The sequence below is a fragment of the Heteronotia binoei genome, chromosome 1 (genome assembly GCF_032191835.1).
Source record: "Heteronotia binoei isolate CCM8104 ecotype False Entrance Well chromosome 1, APGP_CSIRO_Hbin_v1, whole genome shotgun sequence".
Taxonomy (NCBI): domain Eukaryota; kingdom Metazoa; phylum Chordata; class Lepidosauria; order Squamata; family Gekkonidae; genus Heteronotia; species Heteronotia binoei.
Window position 1 is genome coordinate 65802863 of NC_083223.1, and position 26588 is coordinate 65829450.

Here is a 26588-nt window from a genome sequence, read left to right on the forward strand (position 1 = left end):
TTGCTTAAAATAAGAGCCACATAGAATAAATGTCAGATGTTTGAGAGCCACAAGACATGAACATCAGATGTCTGAGAGCTGCAAGGAAGGAAGGAAGGAAAATAGAGAAAGGAGGAGGGAGGGAGAGGCAGAAAGAAACCAACTTTAAATACATTCTCCAAGCTGCTGGCTGGGCTTGGAGAAGTACTGTAATTTAAAGAGACAAATGCCTTCTCCAAGCCAGCTGACAGGGTGGTGGAGGCTTCAAGAACCACACAATATATATGAAAGAGCAGCAAGTGGCTCCCGAGCCACAGTTTGGCCATCCCTGCTTTATAGATAAGTGAAAAAATGAAAATAAGTGCTTCTAGAAACAGTTTCAACCTATTTTCCCATCAAGAAGGCATCAAAAAGGACCAAGAGCCACACCAATCTCTTAAATTGATCAGATAAAGAACATCCTTTAGAGAAGTCAACCTCACACAGATCTTCAGCTTGTGCAATTAAAATCACAACCATTTTGTCCAAATTCATCTTCAGCTTCTTTACATTCATCTATTTAAACACAACATTAAGGCATTGACCCAAGTCTGAAACAGCTGTTTCTTGAGGCTTTGTGAATGACAGTTATAGCTGGGAATAATCAGTACCCGACTTCAAAGACACAGATAATCTCCTTCAGTAGCTTAATATAAATGTTGAGGAGAAGCAATGAAAGAACAGAGCCCCAAGGAACATGCATTTCAAATCCAATTTAATGATTCAGAGACTTTCTGATATGTTGCTGTTTGGTCCTAAATAGGCCTTTAAGAGGATGCCTTACCTTAATATTCAGCTGTAAGTTTACAATGGTTGTGGAGGAATGGAAGAAGATACTGCTACCTATCTGGCTAGCAGCAACTGAATAATTTCTCACTTAATTTGTTCTTCTCTGTTTACAGGTACTTAAGGCCTGCATGTGCCCAGAGAAATGAGCCACAGGACTCTTGTCCTTCAGCTCTTAGTCTGAAAGTCATAGCCCAAAGCATGGCAGAAGATCAGTCAGCATACAGATAGGGAGAGGCTGTTTGGCCTTCCCCCTTCTCCTTTATGTTTCAGGGTTTTCTTTTGTTTTCCTTTATGTTTCAGGGCCTTCTTTTGTGTCCCCATTAGGGAGAAAGCCAAAATATACGTTAGTTCACTAGAGCTGTTACACATTATGAATAAAATTAGTCCAACCAATGCTTCTCATTACTACAATTAGTTCTAATGAAATAAGATATTGACAAAAACTGAAATATTAACAAAAATATTTACCTTGTTTTCAATGAGTATAAAGCAGATTTTGCCAGCAACAGTTAAACTGACAGTTAAATGGCCAGGTTTTAGAGAGTTGTCTTTAAAGATGCTTAATTTATATTATCTTTGCTACTTCCCATGAAGCTATTTCTCACAAATCTAATTAATTTTGTCCTATTCAGGGCCAGCATACCATTTAAAAGGAGGAGGCGGCAGCCTGCTTCAGGCAAAAGATTGTGAGATATCACTAAGGCATATCAAAATTTCAGTGATATATACATTAATTCTCTCTGTCTCTGCATATATTTTATTCTCTTCCTCTCTCTCTCACACACACACATACACACACTATGACAGTACAAACCCTTTTGATTGTATTGTAGGCTGTCTCTGGTTCTACCTTTAACACAATGATGTTGAAAAGTCAATTAAGTAAACAATGTAGAAAAAGAGTAAAGTGATTAACAGTGTAGAATAGGCCCAAAATAACAGAGTAGATTTTTTTCTGAAGGGAAAAAAAAACTTGGTAAGAGGTCTTTTTTTTAACGGTTTATTTAAATCATTCAATAAGCATAACATTACTATAACCAATCAATACCGAGTAAAAGAATTACAACAGTTAAACAAAGCATAATTAACAACTGTGCTATCTAGGGGTCATATACTTATTTATAAATACATATAGATAGTGATTAATATAAGTATTAAATCTCTCCTTTCTAATCAATAAAACATATTTTTTTTGTATTTTTCAGGTACTTTACAATATTCTTTATTAGAGTTTTCAATATATTCGAAAAAAGAAAACCAATGCTCTATAAAAGTGTTTTTGCATAGTGGGACTTCTTGTTGGATGATCTGAGAAGCTAATTTATCAATCACTAGTACATCTCAAATTTTCAGGAGCCATTGTGACTAAGTAGGTTTAGAAGGGCTTTTCCATTTTGAAGCTATCAATAATTTGGCAGCCATTATGAGTAAACAGGCCAGATCCCTTTTTTCCTGAGCAAACTTAAAATTGGAACAGTCATTTAATGGAACAAACTTTGGGTTTTCTGGAATAGTAACTTTAAGTATATCATCAATAGCAGATAACACATTGTCCCAAAACTGTCGGATTACCGGGCAACTCCACCAGCAATGGTAAAAAGAAGCAATTTGCTTACATTCATTCCAACAAAGAGGATCTGATTTGTGTTTAGAATGGAATAGTCTAAGAGGTGTAAGATACCATCTATCCCATAACTTAAATTGTAATATCCTCAATGTCAAGCGTCAATATTTCTCAATAAGCAGTCTTTTGTTTTAAATCAAAGCTGTTTTATTTTAGAAACTCAGAAGCTGTACCAAGGACACAAGCCTTGGGAGTAATTTATATACAGAGTTACACAGTTGCTATATAGGATATCTTCAAAGGTTTCATTACAGATGCATACTTGAGTCACAGGTTCAAAGGTTGCTAAACACTATCTCTTTTATTACTAAGGAATTTAGGCTACAAAAACATCTCCCATTCTCACACTTCTCCAGCAGAAGTTAAGAGTTGTCTGTGTGAATCTGTGGGAGAGGCGATTTGAAAGTGGTACCAGCCAGGCTGTAGCATAAATATATTTGGGTAAACTGGATTTATTACTTGCCCCATGGTTGTAAATACGGGGGGAGCAGTAAAGAGCGGGAGACCTGCTCTTTGTCTGAGAACCCATTATGTCACAGAAATAAGCGTGCTTGACACTCAAATTATTGGCTGGTGTTTAAAAAAGAGTACCTGTCCATATATTGACCCATTGCTCTTCTGAGATATCCCTCAGACAATACTTCTTCCAAGCACTTTGTTGGGAAGAAGAAGAAGAGGTCTTTAAAAGGATAATTAGGTTCTTCTATACAAGACTGAGAAATTCAGGCTTTTGCAGAGCATGAAGGGTATGGTGATGTAGACATCTGCTCTTCAAGAACATGTTTAATGAGCCTGAAAAGTTCCAGCAATTGCTTTGTTATCTTTGATGAAGATCATTTAAAAGAGGTGAGGATTATTGTTATGTATAATTCAAGCAAGTGGCTAGAAAGGCAAAATACCAGAAACATTAACATTATTGATTATAGGAAAATCCCATTTAGAGACAGAGAACACTGTGTTCAGAATGATCACACTTGAGAAAAGACATGAGGGAATAATTTGCCCAGAATGAATCTGACACTGGCATTCAGGAAATGGAAACACGTTTGAACCAGTTTCAATCTGAATTAAAATAAATGAAAATCAAGAAGTTTTAATAGGAATAAAAGGAACTATGCTAACTCCAGGGTATAACAGGATGTCCTCCAATATCTCCCAAGAGGACTGTTCAGGATGATTCATCGAATAATATATCTGCTGAATTGGAAATGTGATACTGGATATCAGTACATCAGTCTGCCACTACATCAGCATATGATAATTTTAGACATCCCTTTATTATTAGGATGGCTAGAAATTCTTTAAAAAGGCCCAGTGAATGTTTTTCCTCATACCTACCTTTTTTGGATTTTGTGGGTCACTTTATGAGGAATCTATGAGTCAGCCCAAACTACAGATCTGTAATCACCCTTGGTATCTAAAAATTGCATTTAGAAGTGGGAACAAAACTTAAACAGAAATTCAGTACATGTTGTTCATGTGATGACTGTTGTCTAGAAGACAAATTAACTACTAAATTTAATTCCTTCCTCTTCACACATCACACATCTTCCTCATGGAACTGGTTGATATTATCTTAGAAAAACAAATTCAGATTTTTCTGATCAATTCTATTATCAGATTAAAAGTGCATCCATAAAAAGTCCCTTAACTGCCAGTTTTGTCGATTTATTAATGTCCTCCTTAGAGAATTCCATCCTTTGTAATTTTATATGCAATTCTTATTGATGGATATGATCCTGTATAAAAGATATATTGATGACATTTTAATATTATTTTTTAGTATAAATAAATTTCAATAATTTGTTACGTGAATAAATACAGTGCATACTTTATATTCTTATGTTAGATTTTATATGTTGTAAGCCGCCCTGAGCCACCTGGTGGGAAGGGCGGGATATAAATTACAAATAAATAAATAAAAATAAATAAATAAATACCATGATAAAATTTACCAATCACTTTAGTGAGGAAGTCCTTTCATTTTTAGATGCTGAGGAAGTTAGGTCAAACAATGTTTAATCAGTTAAATTATGTCAACTCTTAGGAATTCATTGTTACACTTTTCTTCTTTTCATCCATTTGGATTATGGTTTAACTTTCCTTTTGGGCAACATTTCCAATTTAAAAGGAATTCATCTTTTGCACAAGATTACAATATGCAAAAGTCTAGCTTGGGTAATCAATTAACAGCTAGATGATATCCTACTAGAACATAGAGTCAGCAGCCAATAGAGCTGAACCATGTCAGCAGCCAATAGAGCTGAACCATTTAGAACCAAGTCAGCAGCCAATAGAGCCGAACTATTTATAACCATGTTACAAAATAGAAACAGACCTGTTCATAATAATATCCCATGTGTGTTCCAGTGTTTACAACTGTCATATTCTATTAAAAGTATTATATGTAGACATTAGCATTTGGTTAAACATTCTGGGATGCAGGAATTTCCCTTTGATTAGATTCAGGAGGACCAGGAACTTTAGGGAATTGCTTACTCATTCTGATATTGACCTTAGGTCTATAAACAATACTTTATCAGCTGAACACTTTAAATGTGGAAAGTGTTCTATCTGTGCTAACTCCTTTGAAACACTCAGTTTCAAAGATCCACAAGATGTTCTTAACCTTCAACTTCATAATTTTTCCAATTGTAACACCAGATTGACCATATAGAAGAAGAGGTATTTTTAATCCCACTTTTCTCTACCTTAAGGAGTCTCAAAGTGGCTTACAATTGCCTTTCCTCTCCTCTCCCCACAACAGGCACCTTGTGAGGTAGGTGGTGATGAGAGAGTTCTGAGAGAATAGTGACTGGCCCAAGGTCACCCAGAAGGCTTCATGTGGAGGACAGGAATTAAACCTTGTTCTCCAAATTAGAGTAGAACAGAGTAGGAATCATGAAAAAGAGTAGGCAATTCACTTATGAGAGACAAGATATACAAATCTGCAGCATAATATTCTACAAACATGGTCTGGTGATTGGAAGAATCATGCCTTTGCCAGCCAGCTTATGGCTTGTAAGATCTGAAAACAAATCAAGCTACCAAATCCTAGATATGTCTTCTGACAAAGTAAAGGGGGAGGTGCTTCTGTTACTTTACAAAAACACAGTGAACACAGTGCATGGAAATACACAGACACACAGAAACACAAACAGTAAAGCCCATTGAAGAAGAAATACAATGGCCCCTAAAAATATTGGGGGGGGGTGATGAATGTGTAGGTAGAAGAAAGGAAGGAAGACAGATAAACAGAACGAAATAAAAAAGACCAAAAGACAGAGATCCAGAGAAAGAATGAGAGAAAGAGCAGAAGGGAGACGTAAAAAGAGATTGGGAGAAAGGAGTGAGAGAAAGAAAAATGAGAAGAAGAAAGATAGAATTAAATAAAAAGACAGAAAGACAGAGATAGACCAAGAAAGAATGAGAGGAAGGAAGGGAGAGTTATGGAAAAATTGGGGAGAAAGGAGTGAAAGAAAGGAAACTGAAAGGTAGGAAGAAGACAGGGAGACAGAAAAATAACAGGAAGACAGGTAGGCAGGAAGGTAGGCAGCCATTAGAAGCCCCTCTTTCACTCCCTCCCACTTACAGGCGGAGAGGAGTGAAAGGGAGCCTTCAAATGGCTCCTTGCCTCTTAAAGCAAGCAGCTGACAGGTGGACCCACTCCGCTGGTGGCTGTAAGAGGCAGGGAGCCATTGCAAGCCTCCCTCCGCTTGCAGGTGAAAGGGAATCCATACCATCTCATGGGGGTCATAGGACATGGGGGAAAGTGTCCATACTATCTCACGGGCCCATAGGATACAATGGAGTCCATTCTTTCGAGTGGGCTCATAGTATAGAATGGACTCCAATTCATCCAATGAAGAAGAAGAAGATATTGGATTTATATCCCGCCCTCCACTCCAAAGAGTCTCAGAGCGGCTCACAATCTCCTTTACCTTTCTCCCCCACAACAGACACCCTGTGAGGTGAGTGGGGCTGGAGAGGGCTCTCACAGCAGCTGCCCTTTCAAGGACAACCTCTGCCAGAGCTATGGCTGACCCAAGGCCATGCTAGCAGGTGCAAGTGGAGGAGTGGGGAATCAAACCCAGTTCTCCCAGATAAGAGTCCGCACACTTAACCACTACACCAAACTTGGACCATAGGACAGAATAGAGTCCGTTTTATCATATGAGCTCACTATAGTCTAATTTGAATAGAAAGAGTGAAGAGTATTTGCAGGTGGAAAGCGGGCTTGATACATTATATAGTGCCAGTCTGTTCATCTGCTGCTGCTGAACTGGCCTCTCCCTGCTGTGAATGAACATTCCTTTAGTGTCAGTTGAAGAGAAGTAACTGATGCTGTTTTGTCTCATGAACATGTCTCTCATAGTTTACTGTTTGATTAACTGTTTGCTTTGTGGCAGTGTTGTTTTTTTTTTGGGGGGGGGGGATGGACTGTCCCAGACTTCCTACAACAGGTCCTGAGGAGAGGCAGTAGTGATTAGTAAGCCTCCAAGAGAATTGTCAGCAGAGAACTGTCTCCCTCAGAGGTCAGTGGCTGTCTTGTGGGGTTCTTGCCCAATGGAGCTGGCGGTGGGTGGGGAAGAGCAGAATCAGTCAGCGGCATACCAGAGACAGAGTGCAAGCCAATCCTGTACCCACATCCAACCAATGAAAATCCGCAGATTTGACACCACTGTAGGGGTTTTATTGTGTGTGTGAAATTTTTATTTAGGCTTACTTGATTTGAGTAATAAAATGGAGATGAGAATTAGACATTAAAAATCAGGATATCTGCCAAATGTGAACTACAGTGATTAAGACAAACAATGTAAGAAATATTTTTTTCTCCTCCACCCATTTTAGACTGGCTGGATTCAAGAACAATAATTCAAGTTTAATCATTGATTGGCCTCTACTTGACAGTTTGCTGTACAAACAAAACCCACAGAAAAGATAATTATCTATATTCGAGTGCTAGTTGTGGAAGCAAAATCAACAGCTATCTCATGCATGCATATTTTACAGCTTTGGGCAGCCAGTGATGAATAAGCTCATAAAGGCAATATTATGTTTGTATGCTCCTTTGGCCATGGGATTAAGGATGGCTGCAAAAAGATTACAGATTTGTTTGTTGCATGGTGAAAGATACACTGCTCCCCTTTTCATCTAATAGAAGTAAATCACAAAAATGATAATCAGTTTATAAAATCGGATGCATATAAATCCTTGTCAGAGTACGGACCTGTGCCTATTCAGTTTCTCTCTAAAAACGCTAGCACCCTAAATAAGAAAGTTGCTTCCAGTACATCGTGGAAAGAATCCATAAAGTTGTGTAGTTTACAAAAATGTCAGATTAGGGAACTGGGAAATTAGCTTTCATTGCGAAGTTTGCCAACTAAAATCACCCTCTTCAACTGCAGTTTCGCTAAATGTGCAGTTAGCGTATCATTAGCTTTTCAAATCAGTAAAGCATTTAACACTTCAGCCTTTGAATCGGAAGCACTGCTGCTTCAGCTAATAAGGTGCAGATGATTAGTTGATCAACATTCTGAAAAAAGTTACTGAAGATATGTAAGGATATGTAAGGATTTGCTCTCCTGCCCCTTTGCTGACATGTACTCGTCATTAAACTTTTTCCTGCAGGAAAACATTTTCTGCCTGTGGGGCCAGAGCAGAGGTAATCCCTTTTCCTTAATGAACATCAATAAAACAAATTAAAAATTTGTATAAGATAACAAAGAGCTGGGAATTATATTACCATAAGCCACACAAACCTGTTTTGAAAAAAAGAAAAGAAAAAAAAACCCTTCTTACTATGTCAGAGGGCTTCTGGCCAATCTCCAGTCTTCCATTCTCTGAGCAAGGTTCTTGAGCAGTGGTTGCATATCAGCTCCAGGGGCTTTTGGAAGAGATGAATTTTCTGGACCCATTTCAATCTGGCTTCAAATTGGGCTTTGGAAGTTGGAACAGAAATTGCTTTGGGTACCTTGGTTGTTGACCTCAACCAATAACTAGACAGGGGGATTCTGCTAGATCTGTTGGATCTCTCAGTAGTTTTCAATACTATCAACCACAATATCCTATTGAGCTGGCAAAAGGACTGGTTACAGTGGTTCAAGTTGTATGAGAGGCAATCTCAGAAGGTGATGCTGAGACACTCCTTTTCTGCCTCATGGCCATAGCCTGTGATAAGTGCCAGTGCTAGAGTGCTGGCATAAGGCCAGCATCCCAGGCATGGCACCCCTCCCCGCCCCTGCCCAGTGGGCTCCTCCTTCTCCCACTCTTGCCTCCAGTGAGGGCAAGCTCAGCCAATGTGTCCCACTGCAGACTGCCATAGCTCCAACTCCAGGTTCATAGCTGGTGAGTGCTGCTGGAAACAGTGAAAACTAAGCAGCTGTAGTGAGCCAGAGTGCATTTGTCCAGTTTTGGTTGGTGTATCAGCTGCATCTGTTTCTGGATCAGTCAGATCTACATGATTCTGATTCATGTCTTAGTTACATCTAGAATGGACTACTGCAACACTGGACTACTTGGGGATATCCTTGAAGAGTGTTCAGAAGCGTAGCTAGTACAGAACGCTGTGCTTAGTCTGCTTGTTGGGGCCAGCTATCAGGGACATGTGACCCTGATATTACAGATTTTATACTGGCCACCAATTGGCTCTATAGACCAATTGGGTGTTAGTTTTGACCTTTAAAGCCCAGGGTATCTGAAAGACCATCTTCTCCCATATGTTCCTGTCAGGGAATTCAGATCATAAGGAGAGGCCCTCTTGACTGTCCCATCAGTCAAAAATGCTTGTTTGGTGGGTATATGAGAGACAACCATTTCAGTGGCACAACTTCCCCAGTGTGATTGGCCTGGCCCTTTTACTTTCATTCTTTGGGAGGCAGCTGAAGACAGTTTTATATAGAACTGCATTTAATTAAAGCAGTCCTAAATTGCAATTTAAAAAAATGGTTTTGTGTTTTTACATGTTTGTATATATTTTATTAATATTATAAGCAGCATTGAGCTCCATAGGAAGAAAGGTGGATAACAAGTATTAAGTAAATAAAATATTTTATTAAAATATTTATAAATGCAGAGAACCCAAAGATTCCCAGCAGACCCACAGTCCTAAATGGCAAACCCAACACAGCTAATATCAAACCAAAGTATCCAAACTAAACTAACTTTAAGTAAGCTCCACAGAACTAATGTCAAGCCGCAGAAATCATGTGGTAAAGCCAAGAGAACCAATGTCAAACCAAAGAGATTCTCTTTGGTTCTCTTGGCTTTACCTATCAGACAAACCAGTAGCAAGGAAGCCAACAAAACAATCCTCTCCCATACACTAATGTCATTTCCTGAAGAAAGGCCTCAGAAAGGTCAAGGGAGAGAGTCTGGGGTATTTGAGTTCTCCTTCTCGGCACTCTGCAGCGTAGCTTGTAGGAGGAGCCCCAGAAGCTGCAGCTGCCATAGAATCATAGAGTTGGAAGGGACCTCCAGGGTCATCTAGTCCAACCCCCTGCACAATGCAGGAATCTCACAAATACCTACCCCTAAATTCACAGGATCTTCATTGCTGTCAGATCCAGCCTTTGTTTAAAACCTCCAAGAAAGGAGAGCCCACCACCTCCGAGGAAGCCTGTTCCACTGAGGAACTGCTCTAATGGTCAGAAAGTTCTTCCTAATGTTGAGACAGAAGCTCTTTTGATTTAATTTCAACCCATTGGTTCTGGTCCTACCTTCTCGGGCCACAGAAAACAATTCCACACCATCCTCCATATGACAGCCCTTCAAGTACTTGAAGATGGTGATCATATCACCTCTCAGCCATCTCCTCTCTAGGCTAAACATGCCCAGCTCCTTCAACCTTTCTTCATAGGACTTGGTCTCCAGACCCCTCACCATCTTCATCACCATCCTCTAGACTCGTTCCAGCTTGTCTATATCCTTCTTAAAATGTGGTGCCCAAAACTGAACACAATACTCCAGGTGAGGTCTTACCAGAGCAAAGTAAAGCGATACCATCACTTCATGTGATCTGGACACTATACTGTTGATAGATACAGCCCAAAATTGCATTTGCCTTTTTAGTCACCACCTCACACTGTTGACTCATGTTCAGCATATGGTCCATGAAGACCCCTAGATCCTTTTCGCACATACTACTGCTAAGACAAGTCTCCCCCATCCTATAACCATGCATTGAATTTTTCCTATCTAAATGAAGAACTTTACATTTCTCCCTGTTAAAATTCATTATATTGGTTTTACTTTCCATACATAATTGTGCTGAAAGGTGCTGATCTCCATCAACATCCCCCCATGCCACACAGAAACCATGGTTCAGTTGAGTTTTTTTTTTTTTAATTAGAACATAATTTGGAATGTGGGCTTTATATAGTGTCCATCAAACTGGATAATTCCCCTGCTGTTTCTTCCTACTTCTGAGTTTTAAGGTTTGGGATGAGTGTATTTCCCTTTCTCCACAAATTAAAAACATTTAGACAAAAGCACTTGCTCACTTCACTCACTCACTCCCAAAGTCCAAGGCTGGGTAACTGAAGAGCACCAATTGCTCAACCCTCCAGCAGGCCCATAGTCATGGAGAGACCTAGGGGGCCCTGCCCCTGACTTCTGAGTGGTGGCGCCCAGCTTGGGTTCTCCAACCAGCAGCCTTTGTTCCCCACTGCCTCCTCCTCCCTCCCCGCAATTGAAATTGTGCAGGAGAGGTAGAAGAAGCGACCACAGGCTTCCCAGTACAATTTATAGGCCCTGCCAACCAGCTGGGGGAGGCCTTCAGCAACTCCTGCCCCATGAATTTTTAAAAAGCCCCTCCACCTAAAAATTCTAGTTACAGCCCTGCCCTCCAGGGGAACAGATGTGAGTGGTGCAAGCTGACAATGTTACTCATCTGGGGGGAGGGCACTCACTCTGCATGCCCATTGGGGAAAAAAAATGAGAGGAGCTTGTGAGTGACAAAAGAGAGGTCTGGCCAGACCACCTTTTTTCCTGGTTCAGTAGCTCAGTGGATCAGTGGCACATGACTCCAAGGGTTCAGATATGTAGTCCTTCACTATTGTCTGTCAAAGCCTGGCTTGTGTACCTCCAATACTGATTGGTGCCAACTGCCTCCCCAATGTCCTCCATCACAATGGCTATCTTGGGCATTACAATGGGCAGCCCAGAACAGGGCACAGTATGCTCCCCTTGGCCTGCAAATGCCATGCCCACCCACTGAGAGAGCTTGTCTCTGCAACAGTTGGAAACTAACTCACAGCTGATGGGGGGCTCAGATCTCTTTCCAAGCTAGGCAGGGGCAAAAGCAATGGTTTTGCTCTCTGCATTGCATGAGGGAGAGGAGAACACATTTTACTTTCCACTCATTACTATTATTCCACTGTTTTCCAGCAAACAAACTCACTGTCTCATTTTAAATATATATATATTTAAAAATCAGCATACGGTTTTGTCACACAGACCTCACTTTGTCATATGAATCTCTATCTGCAAACAGAACATTAAGCTAACATGGAATGCTTCCAATCAGCAAAGGACAACAGGTTTTTCAATGCAAAAGATTGTTCCCAATATATCTCACCTTCCCTAGTGCAACTGCTCTTACATGGGGTTCTAGTGGCTGAGGGAAGGGGGAGTGGTGAGCACAAGAGTATGGGGACTGAAAATGTTCTCAAATGTGGAGGTGTATAAATCTGCACCTTCCTACTCACAATTCAGGAAGCAGTGATCTAAATTGCATTTTTTTCGGCCCTGCCGTGGCCAGGCCGCGAAAGCGGCTATGCACCACAGGGCCGTCTTTTGCATCCCCGGAAGGATGCAAGGCTGAGCAGAGCTTCCCGAGCATCTGGGTGTTTTCAGGAGGGCAGAGAGCTGAGGCTATATATAGCCCCGCCCGTCCTGTGCAGTCCTCAGGAAGCTCTCGGCCCACCCACCCACCCTGCAGTAGTACAGGTTTTGACCGGTCGTCTTATCAGGGGCCAGGTAGGAATTTTTTCACTCTCACCTAATTGGCTGTTGGTGAGGTGTTTTTCGCCTACCTTGTACTGCGGGCAGCAGTGTGGCAGTTAGGTAGGTAGGTTAATTTGGTCACTTGGCGGAAGGAGCAAGGGGTTTATACCTTGCTGGTGAGCACCCAGGCCTCTGCACCTGTTTAGTGCAGTCGATCCGCAGGAACGGCAGATGGGCTTTACGGCTCAATGACGTATAATGCGGATCGCATTCATGCCTCCCCTTATTCGCTTCCTTCTGGTGATCGGGGCTGAAATGTAAGGGGAGGGCAGTTGTGGTCTGCCGGCCCGGCACTAGCCACATTTGTATGGCTTGTGCTGGCGGCTGGGTGGCTCGCCCATGGTTGGACTTGGCGGGGTCGGTGGAAGACCCCAGGGCTTGTCCAATAGTTGTTTGACCTTGCCGTGTTAAGCTGTGAAGTTAATAAAGTGGCCCGTTTCCCAATAATTATGTGTCAGCCTCTTTATTCTGACTGGGGGGTGCAACTAGCATTGTCAAATCTAAGCCAATTCCAAAAAATCAGAGTAAATGATGGGACACCATGGAAAACAACGGAAGAAGGAAAACACAACATCAATTGGATGCTCTGAAAACCCTCATGGCAATATCAGGGCTGGGGCAGAGCCAATAATTTTTGTAGAGACAGCCTGGGAAAGAGTAATGAATGAGGCCCCATGTGAGGCATCTGGAAACTGTGAGTCCAGAAACCTTACACTGGAATAATTTGGTGTTAGTCTTCAAGGTGCCACTGGTCTCCTGTTTTGAGTGAATAATGCAAGCCTGTACTTGATTTACTTTGGGTGCCAAATGACAGCTTCTGCTCACCATGTAATGCTGCCTATCTTTCTTGGGGTTTCAGCAGCCATTAGTTCTCTCTTCTGCTGCCTGCCTATCTAGTGGTGCCAAATGCAGGTTTCCATGCCTGTCATTCAACTCTACCTGACTTATGGTGCAAAACTCTGCCAGTTTGGCAAATGAGAATTCCAATGTCTTATAAAAATGGGACCCTTGTTTCCTGGGCGTCTGAAATATGGAAATAAGCATCTTTCAAGCTAAGGGCACAGTTACTGAAAACATCATTCAAACTGGATAATAACAGCATTAGAACAAAATTAAAATCACTGGAAAACAAAAGCTGATAATATAGTAAAGACATGAAAGTATTTTTTAAAAAATGAAGCCTAAAGCATACAAAACTGCAATTTGCCAAGCTGTAAATGAGCAAAATCAACAACTGCCTGTACACGTGCCTTCTCTATTGTGGCCCCACCTTATGGAATGGCCTGCCTGAGGAGATCAGGAAGGTTCCTACCCTCTTGACTTTCCACATACTGTGCAAAACTGAATTATTCAAAAGGACTTTTCTACACAGGCAATAGAGTTGCATTGTACTAAATGACTTATAAAGGTATTTGGATAAATTTTTAGGGACTGTGTTTAGCTTGCTGAAACTTAGGATCCTTCTATGTAATTTTACATCATTTAATGTGTCATGTTAATACTTATGCCTTTCTTCAGTTTTGTTTTTAGATTTCTGATTGGTTCTAAACCCTAATTCTACTGTATTGTTTACTGAGTGCCCTATTCTGCAGATTATATTGATTTATTCTGTTTTATCAGTCTGGAGTCCAAGTGATAAAGGTAGACTATAAGTAAAAAATAAAATAGAATAAAATAAAATAAAAATATTTTAAATCTGTGTGTAAAGTCCAGAAAACCAAGAATAAACAAAATATGATAGGATTAGAGAAATGTTGTATTACATGACAGATATTTTCCTACTAACCCAACTGGAAACAAAATAATAGCACTGGACTGAAATAAGAACAGAACTCTAGGCTTGGTCCAATCTTTCTTTCCATGAATGAATTAATTTATAGAAGTGATTTTTACTACTGTATCCTTTCATCAATAGAATGAAATCTAATGAAATTAGATTCAGATACTTGAAGTGCATTTTTTACCAATAATGTAATCTGTAAGACCAGCACAGAACAAAATCTTCAAATACTGGGGTAGATATTAGTGTGTGTGTACATCTTTCAACTGTGAAAATCACCATACTTTCCCTTCCACCCCACCTCTTTCAGTTGGAAAATCTTTTCAGACAGCATTATAGTTCACTTTTCTATCTTCTCTATTTTTAGCAAAAATACCCAAGTCCCTCTGCAGCAAAACATGGGAAATTCATACCTGATTGTGATAGGCACAAGGACATTTTTGCTAATGGAGGAATTGGCAGTCACCATCAGAACGTCCAGCAAAGCACCACAGCCAAAACGTGCTGTAGGTCTTCCTTCCACAAGGTATAGGTGAAGAAAGTGATTTCCAGCATCCTCATCACTCACTTAAAAAAAATAAAGTTTTTGTTACATCTTTACAAAGGGAAGCATAAATATCTAGAAAATTACTTGCTAAAAAAAGAAAAAAAAGCCAAACTGCATAAAATTAATATCTAAAAACCCCCCACAAATTGCCCAAAGTATAGAAGTGGTATTTTCCCCACATAGTTTTTTTTTTACACCTAGACTTGATGGCTATATAATAGTAAATACAAAAACAAGCACATTATTTTTTTCACACAAAGCTTCCAGCATCAGTGTTAGTGTTTGCCTCAGTATGACTGTTACAGAACTGACAACTCTATGGCTATATGAAAGAACCTGAGGATATAATTCATGCTTCCTGTGAATTTTCTTTCATCCCTGAAGAATGCCTGCAGACATTCCAATGGCACTTCAGAATCTCTAAGAATCTAAAGTTATGCAAAAGGACTCTATTCTTTTCAATAGAAAGTCAGCACTCCCTCACTTTTAGACACAAAACACCAGAACATGCTGTCACCTTGTCCCTTAAGTAGACCGAAACTACCAGCATTTGTGGTGAAGAATGAAGCCAGCTTCAGGCATCAAATATTCCATTAGAATTTTACTCAAGTAATAAAACCACATGGTTACAAATCAATGCTGCAAATAAAGTTGCTGCCAAAACTGTTAGATGAACCTATGAAGAAATTAGTGATAACAATTCCAAATCCTGTCATGAATCTACTACAGGAAATATTATTATTTTCAGGTCTATAGAAGACTACAACTTGGCTTTCGCTAGGTGTCTCTGATATTACCACTGCTTAAACTTAAGGGACTAGTAGCAGCTTCATTCTGAACAGGCTAGGATATCTTGCATGGTTAGAAGAATTCTTGTGCTTCCAGATCCAGTGAGTAACCCACAAGCAAACGTATTTTATCTTAGTACAATGGAACAGAGATTAGGATTGCTTGCAGGAGTGGTATTTTTCAGGTTTGGGCATATTGAACCTGAAAAATATTGATATTTCCTATCTACCCAAATCCCAATATTGGTATGGTATTGGGATTCAGGAAATATTGCCACCCCACCCCCCTGCAGCTCCATTATATCCAGCAGAGATCATTATACTCAGTAGTCCCTACTGGCTATAATGGAGAATCAAGCCAGGGTTATCTGCAGCTCTGGAAAGGCTGTTTTTTGAGGTAGAGGTACCAAATTTGCAGTATAGCTGCTGGTATCTCTTCTCAAAAAACTTCCCAGGTTTCATAAAGATTGGACCAGGGGATCCAATTTTATGGGCCCCAGAAGAAGGTGCCCCAATTCTCCATTGTTTTCAAAGGGGAAGGTATTTAAAGGGACATGGTTCCTTTAGATGCCTTCTCCAAGCTGCAGAGCAACTCCATGCTGTGGCAAATGAACTCTGAAGGCCTTTAAACTTAAAAATGCTTTGAACTCGCTGCTTCAGAGTTCACTCACACCTTGCAGAAGGCATTTAAAGGAACTTTGTTCCTTTTAAATGCCGTCCGTGCTCCATTGGAAACCATGGAGGGTGGGGGCACCTTCTTCTGGGGCTCATAAAATTGGATCCCCTGGTCCAATCTTTATGAAACCTGGGAAGTTTTTTGAGAAGAGGCACCAGCAGCTTGGCTGCAAATATGTGTCTCTACCTCAAAAAACACCCCCAGAGCCCCAGATACCCCAGCTCAATTCTCCATTATAGTCTATAGCTGCTTGGAGTTTACTTGTCACATGGCTTGCAAAAAGCCATACCACCAATGAACTCCAAGTGGTGAGTTCACCCAAAAGTTGTTTAAAGGGAAGGCAATTTTAAAACACCAGCTACCCAACGCCCCCCCAAAATCTCAAATATTCAGACAGAGATTCAGACAGACAAATCAGCAGCCCACGAAGCAACCAGCTGTGACAATACCCAGTAAGTATTGATAAGGTACTGCTACCAAATTACCATTCCGTCACAATTTCATATGCAATTCTCTTTGACCTTTATTTCAAAGGCCTTAAAAAAGATCTGATACAAACCAATAAAAAGTACAGAGTTCTGTGTATGTACACACATGCTCAACTTGGGTACAGTTTGATTAAAAAAAAGTGCCACAGTTGACTCAGAAATAATTTGTCAGCATATTTAAATGTAACTTGCATACCCCACCAAAAAAAAAAATGATATTATCACATTCCATGTTTAAAACAGTATCGTTGTATGTGGTTCACAGATTAGCAATCTCTGTTCTATTAAATATCTATTGAAAGGCATTGATAAATGACTGAAGAAAGATACTTTTGTCCTTGCATTTCAGGAAATACCTGATAATCCATTAGAATCAATGCGCTAAGAATTCTTTTTCAAATTAGTTTCTTGTTCCTTTAGGCTACACAGTAATTTTCTATGAATTATGCATCTCCTATTTTCTCTCCACCCAATCTCTCTCATATTAAATAGCCCGCTATTCTTTTGGCAGCAAGGCCCATATTAATAAAGTCTTCTCAGCAACATTTGAAGCCACTGAGTAAAGTAGAAGAGTTCAATTTATTGTTGCGAGAATCTGCCCCACAGTCAATAACTTTCTTTTTCAAATCATGATAGTTTAGCTGAGAAAGATTTTCTCTACAATGTCAGCAAAAGCGACGTGTTTTTAAAGTCATTTACTTTTATATATATACTTGTTAAATTTTACACCAGCAGCTGAAAAATTAAAGTGCTAAACCAATCAGTCACCTCTGTACAATGTGTTTGTGTCTGCTGAGCTTTTACTTTGAGAAGAATGAAGATAGTAATGGTGCAAATAGCATGGCCAACTGGTTCATTCCAGTTAAACTACTCTATGGGTGTTGAACAAATCAAGGCAAGTTAGTACTTACTGTAAAAAAGATTGAGTAACCATCAACTGCTGTAAAGTAAAAGTGATGGTTTTAAAAACAGCCTTGGAAACATAAATAGGGGCTAGTTAGCCTGTTTACCCAGCAAATACACACGGTTAATTACCTCAAGTTGTGCTTTGCTGAGAATCTGTTTGGGAACAGCACAGTTACAACCCAATAAATTTCACAAAGTCATCATATACTTCCCAAGCACTAGAAAATTATAGGGAGATAGACAATATATTGTTCAGCTACTCATCATAGTTAATGTCTGGGCATCTGATTTCTTTCTTTTCTTTTTTTTAAAGTAGAATTTCTGAGGAACTTTTAATGGAATTTACTGTGATTGCCCTCCTACTGCAGCTCTTTTGCTGAGAGCAAAATCTGGAATAATCTCATTAATTCCCAAGGTTAGCCTCATGGAACTTGAATGTTGGAGTAAATTTATGAATGAAAAGCCAGGTTTATTGTGGCAATAACTGTCTATGCCTTTGGATATCACTACATTCTTTGGTAGTGAATTCTATAATTTACTCACATTGAAGTATTTCCTTTGGTCTGACCTGAGTTTATTGTCAATCAACTCCATTGGATGTCCCCGAGTTCTAGTATTTTGTGGGAGAAAGAAAAAATTCTCTTTGCCAAGAGACTGCCCTTAGCAGAAGCCATGCTGACTTTCCCTCAGAAGGTTTATTCCTCAGTGGTTCTAATAATTCTATCTTTGATTACAATTTCTATTAATTTGCCTGTGACAGATGTTAGGTTAACTGGCCTGTAATTTTTTTACTACCCCTTGGACAACGTTTAACAAAACTGGTGTAACATTGCTACTCTCCAGCCTTCTGGTACAGTGGCTGCTTTTAGTGGTTAGTGCGTTAGTAGATCAGCATTGTTACTTTTGAGCTCTAAGAACACTCAGCTACAGTATATATCATCAGGATTTATTTGTTTTAATTTCCCAAATGGGTCTAGAACATCTCTCATCATCACAATTTGAACCCTCTCTGAAAATAGTTGTTCTGGTCTGAGTACAAGCCCACGTTTTCCTCAGTGAACACAGTTGCAAAAAATTCCTGCCTTCACGCAACCACCGGTTTTTAATTGCTCCTGCAGCTTCCTCTTAAGCCAACTGAAATTTCTAGCCAAGGTCTCTCTCAAACGCCCATTTCAGCCGTCAATTAAGATACTGAAATGGGCGTTTGAGAGAGACCTTGGCTGGAAATTTCATTTGGCTTATGAGGAAGCTGCAGGAGCAGTGGAACGCAATTAAAAACCAGTGGTTGCATGAAGGCAGGAATTTCTCCTTCAGAAGCCAACAAGCAACCGAGAGACTCCTTTAGAACTTTGTTGTTGAGTCTTAGTACTCTCTTTGTGAAATTAAGAGACTTTGAGGGGTCCTCCTGGAAATATCACATTTGAGACTTTTGTTTGGCTAAAATGTTCTGAATTTATGATTACTTTGTATGTTCTTTATAATATATTTAATTTGTACAAACTATTTAAGAGTGTGATTTGCACAATATTTTTGCCATATTTGTATTTACTCCATCTCCAGCTTGTCTTATGATGGGGTGAGTATGACTGGAGAACAGCAGCCAAATGTGGGTGTGTGAATGAGCTCATTTGATCTGTTAGGTTAAAGCAACTATATCAAGCCAAACTGCCTGTCTGATCACAGCCTAGTTGTAGTATTAAAAACAACAAAGCAAAAAAACTCCCTTGTGATACATTGAAAAGGTTCATTAGTTTAACAGACATTTATTTGTATCTTGCTTATTGTAAAATCTACTGCAGTTGTTATGTCTTTCACTGATGACCAACACATGAAATCGAATGCCTCTAACAAGTTCCATTCTAGAACAAAGTTAGAGTCCAGTGGCACCTTTAAGACCAACAAAGTTTTATTCAAGGTATGAGCTTTTGTGTACACACACATTTCCTAACATACACAGAAATGGAAGATAACCATTCAAATTTATAGACAGAGGCTGAACAGCAAATTAGCATGTAACATAATGAAGATATTTTAAGATATACAGAGACAAAACAAGAATAACAAGTCGTTTAGCCTCTGTCTATAATTTCAGCTTGGTGCATCAGCTGAGCAAGGGCCTTGGTCACTTTGAGTCACCTCCCTTTCCCTTCCATTGAACCGGACCTCTCCCTGGCACATGGGGTCATGCTGTTGGGAGTCATTATGAGAGCCACCCTTTCATGCATTGGACATTGGTGTGAAGTCTTCCAAGGACCCCATCCTTGCCTGGATGCTCAACTGGGTGTGGAGGGAGTGGTCACTGGAAAAGCTAGACAGGGAATTTGCACCGTTCATTTCCAGGCAACACAATATTTTGGTACACAAAGGTTTTTTGCTGTGGGGCAACAGGGTGGTAGGCCTGGCAGTGTTGCAAACCAGAGTGCTGGAAACACTTAATATAAGGCACCTGGGCATAGTGAAAATGAAGGCACTGGTGAAGAGTTACGTTTGGTGGCCCAGAATGGACAGTGGTATGGAAGAATGGGTCCAGAGATGTCAAGTATGCCAAATATCAACACCACCATTGTCTCAGGCCTAGGTACAGCTATGAGAGGCTATGAAGTCACTGTGGTCAAGACTGCACACCAACTTTGCTGGCCCATTCCAGGGCCAGTCTTTTCTGATCATCGTAGACTCCAAGTGGTTAAAGGTTATTCCAGTTGGTTCCAAAACCTCCCCCATGGTTCTAAGAGTGCTGAGGAAGTTGTTCACAACACATGAACTACTGGACATCATCCCAATGGGGCCCAGTTCACATCTGCAGAGTTCCGGTTGTTTCTGGTGAACAGGTTGATCCATCATGTTACAGCAGCCCCGTTCCATCCATCGACCAATGGCCAAGCCGAACAGATGGTGAGAATGACTAAAGATGCTCTCACTTGGATTATTGATGGTGAGTGGAACCAATGGTTGGCAATTACCTACTGCTGCATCATATCATCCCATTTACAACAACAGGAAGGAGCCCCACTGAGCAATTGATGCACTGGCATTTTACAGCACTGCTGGACTGATTATAGCTCAACTCTAATAAGAGAAGCATGAGGGGCATCTCACCATCGGACCCGGTATTTGTCCAAAACTATGGGCCTGGCCTGGATCCCCACTGAGGTTATGCTTGCAACTGGGCCAGTATCATAAAGGGCAGAAATTACTGATAGCCACAAGTTACACTGGCATGTGGACCAAATGAGGAGATTGCCCAGACCAACTTCTTCCAATGCCATTGCTGACAGTGAGTACCATTGCTTGAGGGCCGCAATAGAATCAAGGGAGTCAAAAGGGTCTGTAGGGCTAGAGCAAAAACCAATGTGGTCTGGACCTGACTCAGGGGGTGAGCCTGAGGAAGTAAGACAACATGAGTGAGGTCTAGGGGGGTCAAATACCTTTGCCCAGGGCCCATGTCAGTTGCGGTGTGTCAGATTCTTCTGGACTAGTATACTGTAGCTAAGGGGAAAAGAGTGTCATGTTTTGGAATGTTTGAGCCACTGTAGACCTTGGAGGCAGAGTCGAGGGTTTTCCAGCATACAGGAAAGAACTGAGAGAGCCTAGTCAGTTAGTTCCAGCCGGTTAAGAGTAGGTTTCAGACATTGTTCTCAAATACTAGGGACTGTTCAATAAATGGTTGATTGCTGAACTATTGCAGCTGCTTTCAATTCCAATACTTCATAGTTAGCTGCCCTGAGCCTGCTTCGGTGGGGAGGGCAGGATATAAGTATGGAAAATAAATTAAAAAAATAAAATAGTTACAAAAAGGTGCAATTATTTCTCTTTGAACCCCCTCTTTTAAAAGAGAAAACAGAATTAGAGGAATTAATGGCTCTATTTAAAAGGATGAATTTTGCAGAAACTATTCCCCGCCCCAATCCCCATAACAATGCTATTATAAGCTTTCCTTTGTTCTTCCTTCTTCTTCTTGCACATCTTTCTCAGGGTGCAAGAAAAGGATTACAAGAAGAGCGCCTGTTATAAAATGTAAGTGTTTACTTTGTGACCTACTGCCATTATTATGAATAATTCCCAGGAACTGGAAAGAATCAACAAATGGTATTAAATTCCATTAGACATTACAGAGGGAAAGGGGAGAGATTTGCAGCTGCCATGCCTCTTCCTGGCTCATGATCTTCTACCAGTATATCCGGCTTTAAAGTTTCCATGGGACTATCACAGTGTTGCTGTGGAACAGTAGTTTCCAGCCTTTTTGTATGGTGACTCACAAGCCTGAATTTAATTCGTATTATGGTGACCCACAAAACAAGCAAACAAAAGCACTAATCAATAAAACTGCAAAAGCCTGGGCTTTGCAATGAACTTTTGAGCAGGAACCCACAGGTTGGTAAACATTGCTCTAACAATACTGCACCAGTTGCCTGAATAGATAGTTCTGTGACTGCAGGGAGGCTTCATGTTATTGAAAACAGCCTTAAAAATTTCTCTAGACTTAGGAGGGGCAAGAGACCAATTGCTCAGTAGGACGGAATAGTACAGGCTATTGCACAAATATATTCTACTTCTGAAGAATTAGAAGTGAATGAATAGATAGCAAAGAAAGGAGAGGACCCTAATATATTGCTCAACATTTACCAAGAAAAGAGGTGTGGAGAGAGGTGAGGTCATTAGTTTGAGAGCTGAGTAACATCGTTCATAATATTTCTGTTAACAATTTTACTGTGAATTTGTTATTATATACAGATGAATATATGAACAGACATTTGCATGCCCTACACATTTCTGAGTATAAATCTGGGAAACGGAGCCTGTGAATTTGTAAACATTTCATTGTTGTTCTAAATTTCTTTTCTAGCTAGGTCACATCTGCATCTCATTACCATAAGGAGGAAAACCAAAGCAGTAATGTAAGCTTTGCTTACTGAATTCCAGCTACTGAACTCATGCATACCTTTCATTTTAAATGTCAGCATTTACAAACAGCAAAGAATGGGCCATCTTCTGAATGATGGTTTCCTAAAGGAAAAACAGGTTGCTTACCTGTAACTGATGATCTTCAAGTGGTCATCTGTGCAGTCACACACATGGGTCTTGTGCTCAGTCACGATCCCTAGCCTGGAGAATGCAAAAGCTCGCCTCAGGCATTTTGGTGTGCTTCTCCACTCAGTCAGGGGAGTAGGCATTCACTGCGCATGCCTAGAGCGAGGGAGGGGCACTCCTCCCACTCAGTTTCTTCCAGCAGCTACTGATGAAGGTAGTAAGAAATTTTAAGAAAGCCAGCAGCGGGGAAGGCTGGGTGGGCATGTGTGACTGCACAGATGACCACTCAAAGATCATCAGTTACAGGTAAGCAACCTGTTTATCTTCTTCGTGGTCTCAGGGCAGTCCTACACATAGGGGAGCAAGTTAAAATGAGAGGATGGAGGGTGCTGGTAAAGCAAGTGTAAATTGCATTTACTGTACCTGCAGGGACCTACCTGAACAGGCATCAATGAAAAATTGAATGAAGAACTGCCTGTCCAAATGAAGCATCTCGTCTGGCTCACACATCCAAAGCATAATGTCATGCAAAGGTGGATGGAGAGGACCATACGGCAGCTGCGCAGACGTCCTCTAAAGACACACCTTGTAGGAAAGCCAACAAGGTAGAAAAAGCCTTGGTGGAGTGAGCTTTCGGAAGTACAGGTAAGGACTGTTTGGCCAGTTCATAACATAAGGAAATTGTAAAAGAGACCCACTTAGAAAGATGCTGTGTGGATATCTTTGAGCCCTGTCTAGGTTTGCCATATGCTACGAAGAGACCGGAGTCCTTACTGAAAGGTCTTGTTCTAGACAGGTAGAAAGCCAAGGCTCTCCTAACATCCAGGTTGTGTAGAGCTCTTTGGCTGTCGTCCTTTGGGTTACTGAAAAAAAAAAACCTAGGGAGAAATTAAAAATTGGAACAATGCCAGTCCGAAGCAAGGAAGGCCTGAGGTAAGTTGCAGAGGGACCTCAGCGAGAAGAGATGTGAACAGAAGAAACTGTGAGGAAAAAGCCCCCTTTTCCGAACATCATAGTCACCAGTATGGTTGCCAGGGCGCCTGGAGAAGTGAGCTCGCACATGTCTGGCCAGAGAGTGTGGGCAAAACTATCCAGGAATATAAGGGACTTATGTGTACAAGCAGCCACAAGTTACATAGGCACTCTAAACCGGTACAGAGTGCCTGCAAGCACAACGGACGACTTCCCATTGTCGTGTGAGCCAGCCATGGAACGGAAGAGTCTGTGCCGCCAAGGAGCTATCCAGGCGATCGGTTATGAAGCACTGAACATGGAATCCACTGTGTAACGCTAACACCACTCGTAGCCATCTTCCCGCCAGGCTGGACTTCATCTCATCATAGTGAAAGGCTCACGTACACACCACATGTCACCTTTAGCCTGCAAGCAACCCGTCTGCCCCATGAATGGCTTATCAACTCAGCTGTCGCTCCTTTTGTCTAGCGAAACCCTGGACAAAGGCGCATACCCAGAAGAAGATAGGGAAAGAGGAAGACCATCTCCTGCCTGAGCCAAGTCTTTTGTCTAATCCGGGTGATACCTAGGTCAGTATTTGATTCTCTATTATCACCTTTCCAGATAAATCCATCTAATCTTAAGTATTCCCCACCCAGTAGCCACTTCCATTCTTCTTCCCAACTGTCACCTTGGAGCCGCCCCAGGGCCTGTTGCAATCTAGAAGTTCTTTCAGGTACACGGGACCCAGGCAAAGTTCATTGGTCAAGAGCAGGTACCCAATTAGGTGCCACCAAGGAACTTTCTATTGGCTCTGCAATAGTCCAGCCCTCATGGTTACTGCAGAGCCTCCCCTTTTTCCTCCCTCATACCTCCCATCCCCTGAGGGCTCAAGAGAGTCCTTATAACCTGTGGACTAGCTACCCACAGGTGTGCTTCTATCAGTATCCCACCTTCCACTGCATAGATCCATCCTCGATTCCTGATCAGTTTCGGGTCCCTTACCCACTCCCTCGCTTGTCGCCCATTGGAGCCTTCCTCGAAGACTATGATAGGTAAATATTACCCTGTGTGTCTACCCTTTATGTTCCCCTATCCATCTATCTACATTTCCTAGGACTGTATGCGTGATTGTATGTGTATTTTTATCTTGTATGGAAGACTATATTTTTCTTAATAAATTATAATTGATTTTACTAAATTAGAGTCCCATTATTTAAGCATCACTCTCTGGTTGGTTAATCTTGTATACATAGGTGAAAAGTTTTCGAGTGAGCCAGGTGCCCACCTAACTAATTCCCCAACCTCGTTTTGAGGGCATTTCGGCTTACAAATCTGAGTGGGAGGAGCATTCCTCCCTTGCTCCAGGCATGTGCAAGTAGATGTCTGCTCCCCTGAGTGAGTGGAGAAGCACACCAAAACACCTGGGGCGAGCTTTTGCATTCTCTGGGCTAGGGATCGTGACTGAGCACAAGACCCATGTGTGGGACTGCAATGAGACCACGAAGAAGATCCAACATCCCACCTGGGATGTGGTCATATATCTACCCTATACCATCATAATGTGCTTTTCGACAGAGTCTTAGTTCTTTATCAAAGAGAAAACACAAAGCAAAAGTTGGTTTGGTGGTTCTATATTCCACAGCAAAAATCTTCAGACTGGTGCAGCTTCAAGGAAGTGTAGTTAGGATTCCAACAAATGCACCTCGTGACATATTTTTTATCTTGTCTTCTTTCCCCTCTGCCTTATTACAGTATTATATGGGACCCAGAATTTAAAAGGTTTGTTCAGTGGCATGTTTGAAAAACTCAGTTTTTCTGTTCTGTTCTGTTCTCATGAAGTCTATTTCAAAGTGTAGACTCTAACAAGATGCATTATTCCGGCACCAAAGGTGGCTGCTGTCAGGCTTTCTGTTTTATCTGCCTCCTTGCTCTCTCTTTTCTTCTCCACATGAATTAACTATATATACAATTGCACCGGGTCTTTTAAATAGGAATTTGATGCTGAAATGAGTTGGAAATTGACTACTATATACTACATAAAAGGTGACAAATTTTGCTTGAATAATGTTTGGGCATACAAACTAGAAACTTGCTCACCATAAATCATCTCCTTGGTTCAAATAAGTATGTGCACCCTCCCACTATTACTTGGCCCTCTTTTTCTCCTTAATTTGCAAGTTCACAACACTGTGATGACAATATAACAACTCAACTGCTATAATTCTATTGGCATGGTCTACAGTCTAGAATTTGAGACCATTATCTTTAGCTACTCTGTCCTTACCACATATGTTTCCTTCTTTAGAATATGTTCTTTCCTGACCTCAAGTAACCTTTAATTTTTTTTCAGGATCCCTTCTTTTATTAACTTTCATTTTTGATCTCTGGTAACCTCTTCCTCCTGTCATCTTTCATGATTCGCAGTCCTCTTTCTAAGTTCATTCCCTACTTTTAGCCTCATTGCCTTTAGGTCTCTCAGTTTCTTTTCTGGCCTTGGCTTTTTCCTCAGTGTTTTTAGTCAAAGTGATTTCTGCTTGTCAAGAGAGAAGCCATCTTAGATTTTGAGATTAAGAGAGAAGCCATCTTAGATTTTGAGATTAAGAGAGAAGCCATCTTAAAGGAATTTCCCTTCTAAGTTTTACTGTTCTCTAATTCTCTGCAAGTATCACCCCCCGCCCCTTTGCGGTTACTTATTCAAGATCATCTACTCAGGCCTCTTAATTATCTCACACTGTTCAGCTATGAATCTAGTATAGGAAAGGGAGTTCATTCTCAGCCTAGAAAGTTCTATGGATACTGTTCACAGTGTCCAGTGATTGGTTATGGAGGTCAGGAGATTATGGCCAGCAATTTTCTATATAATATAGCCTGTATTAGAGAGAAAGGATCCTTACCCTTTATCCTTCTCCTCCCTACCCCTCCTTACTGCCAAAAGATATTTGTATTATGTTCTAGAACTCTATGCTATAAGAACCAACTATG

At 40.8% G+C, this 26588-nt stretch overlaps 1 protein-coding gene across 1 annotated transcript in view; it reads right to left on the reverse strand.

The window, feature by feature from the left end:
• Positions 1-26588, reverse strand: part of LOC132569386 (protein eyes shut homolog) — a 631754-nt gene that overhangs the window by 202047 nt on the left and 403119 nt on the right. The window contains exon 10 of the mRNA XM_060235420.1: positions 14630-14783. Coding sequence (XP_060091403.1) covers positions 14630-14783 — 154 coding nt within the window. The remainder of the gene's footprint in view (positions 1-14629; positions 14784-26588) is intronic.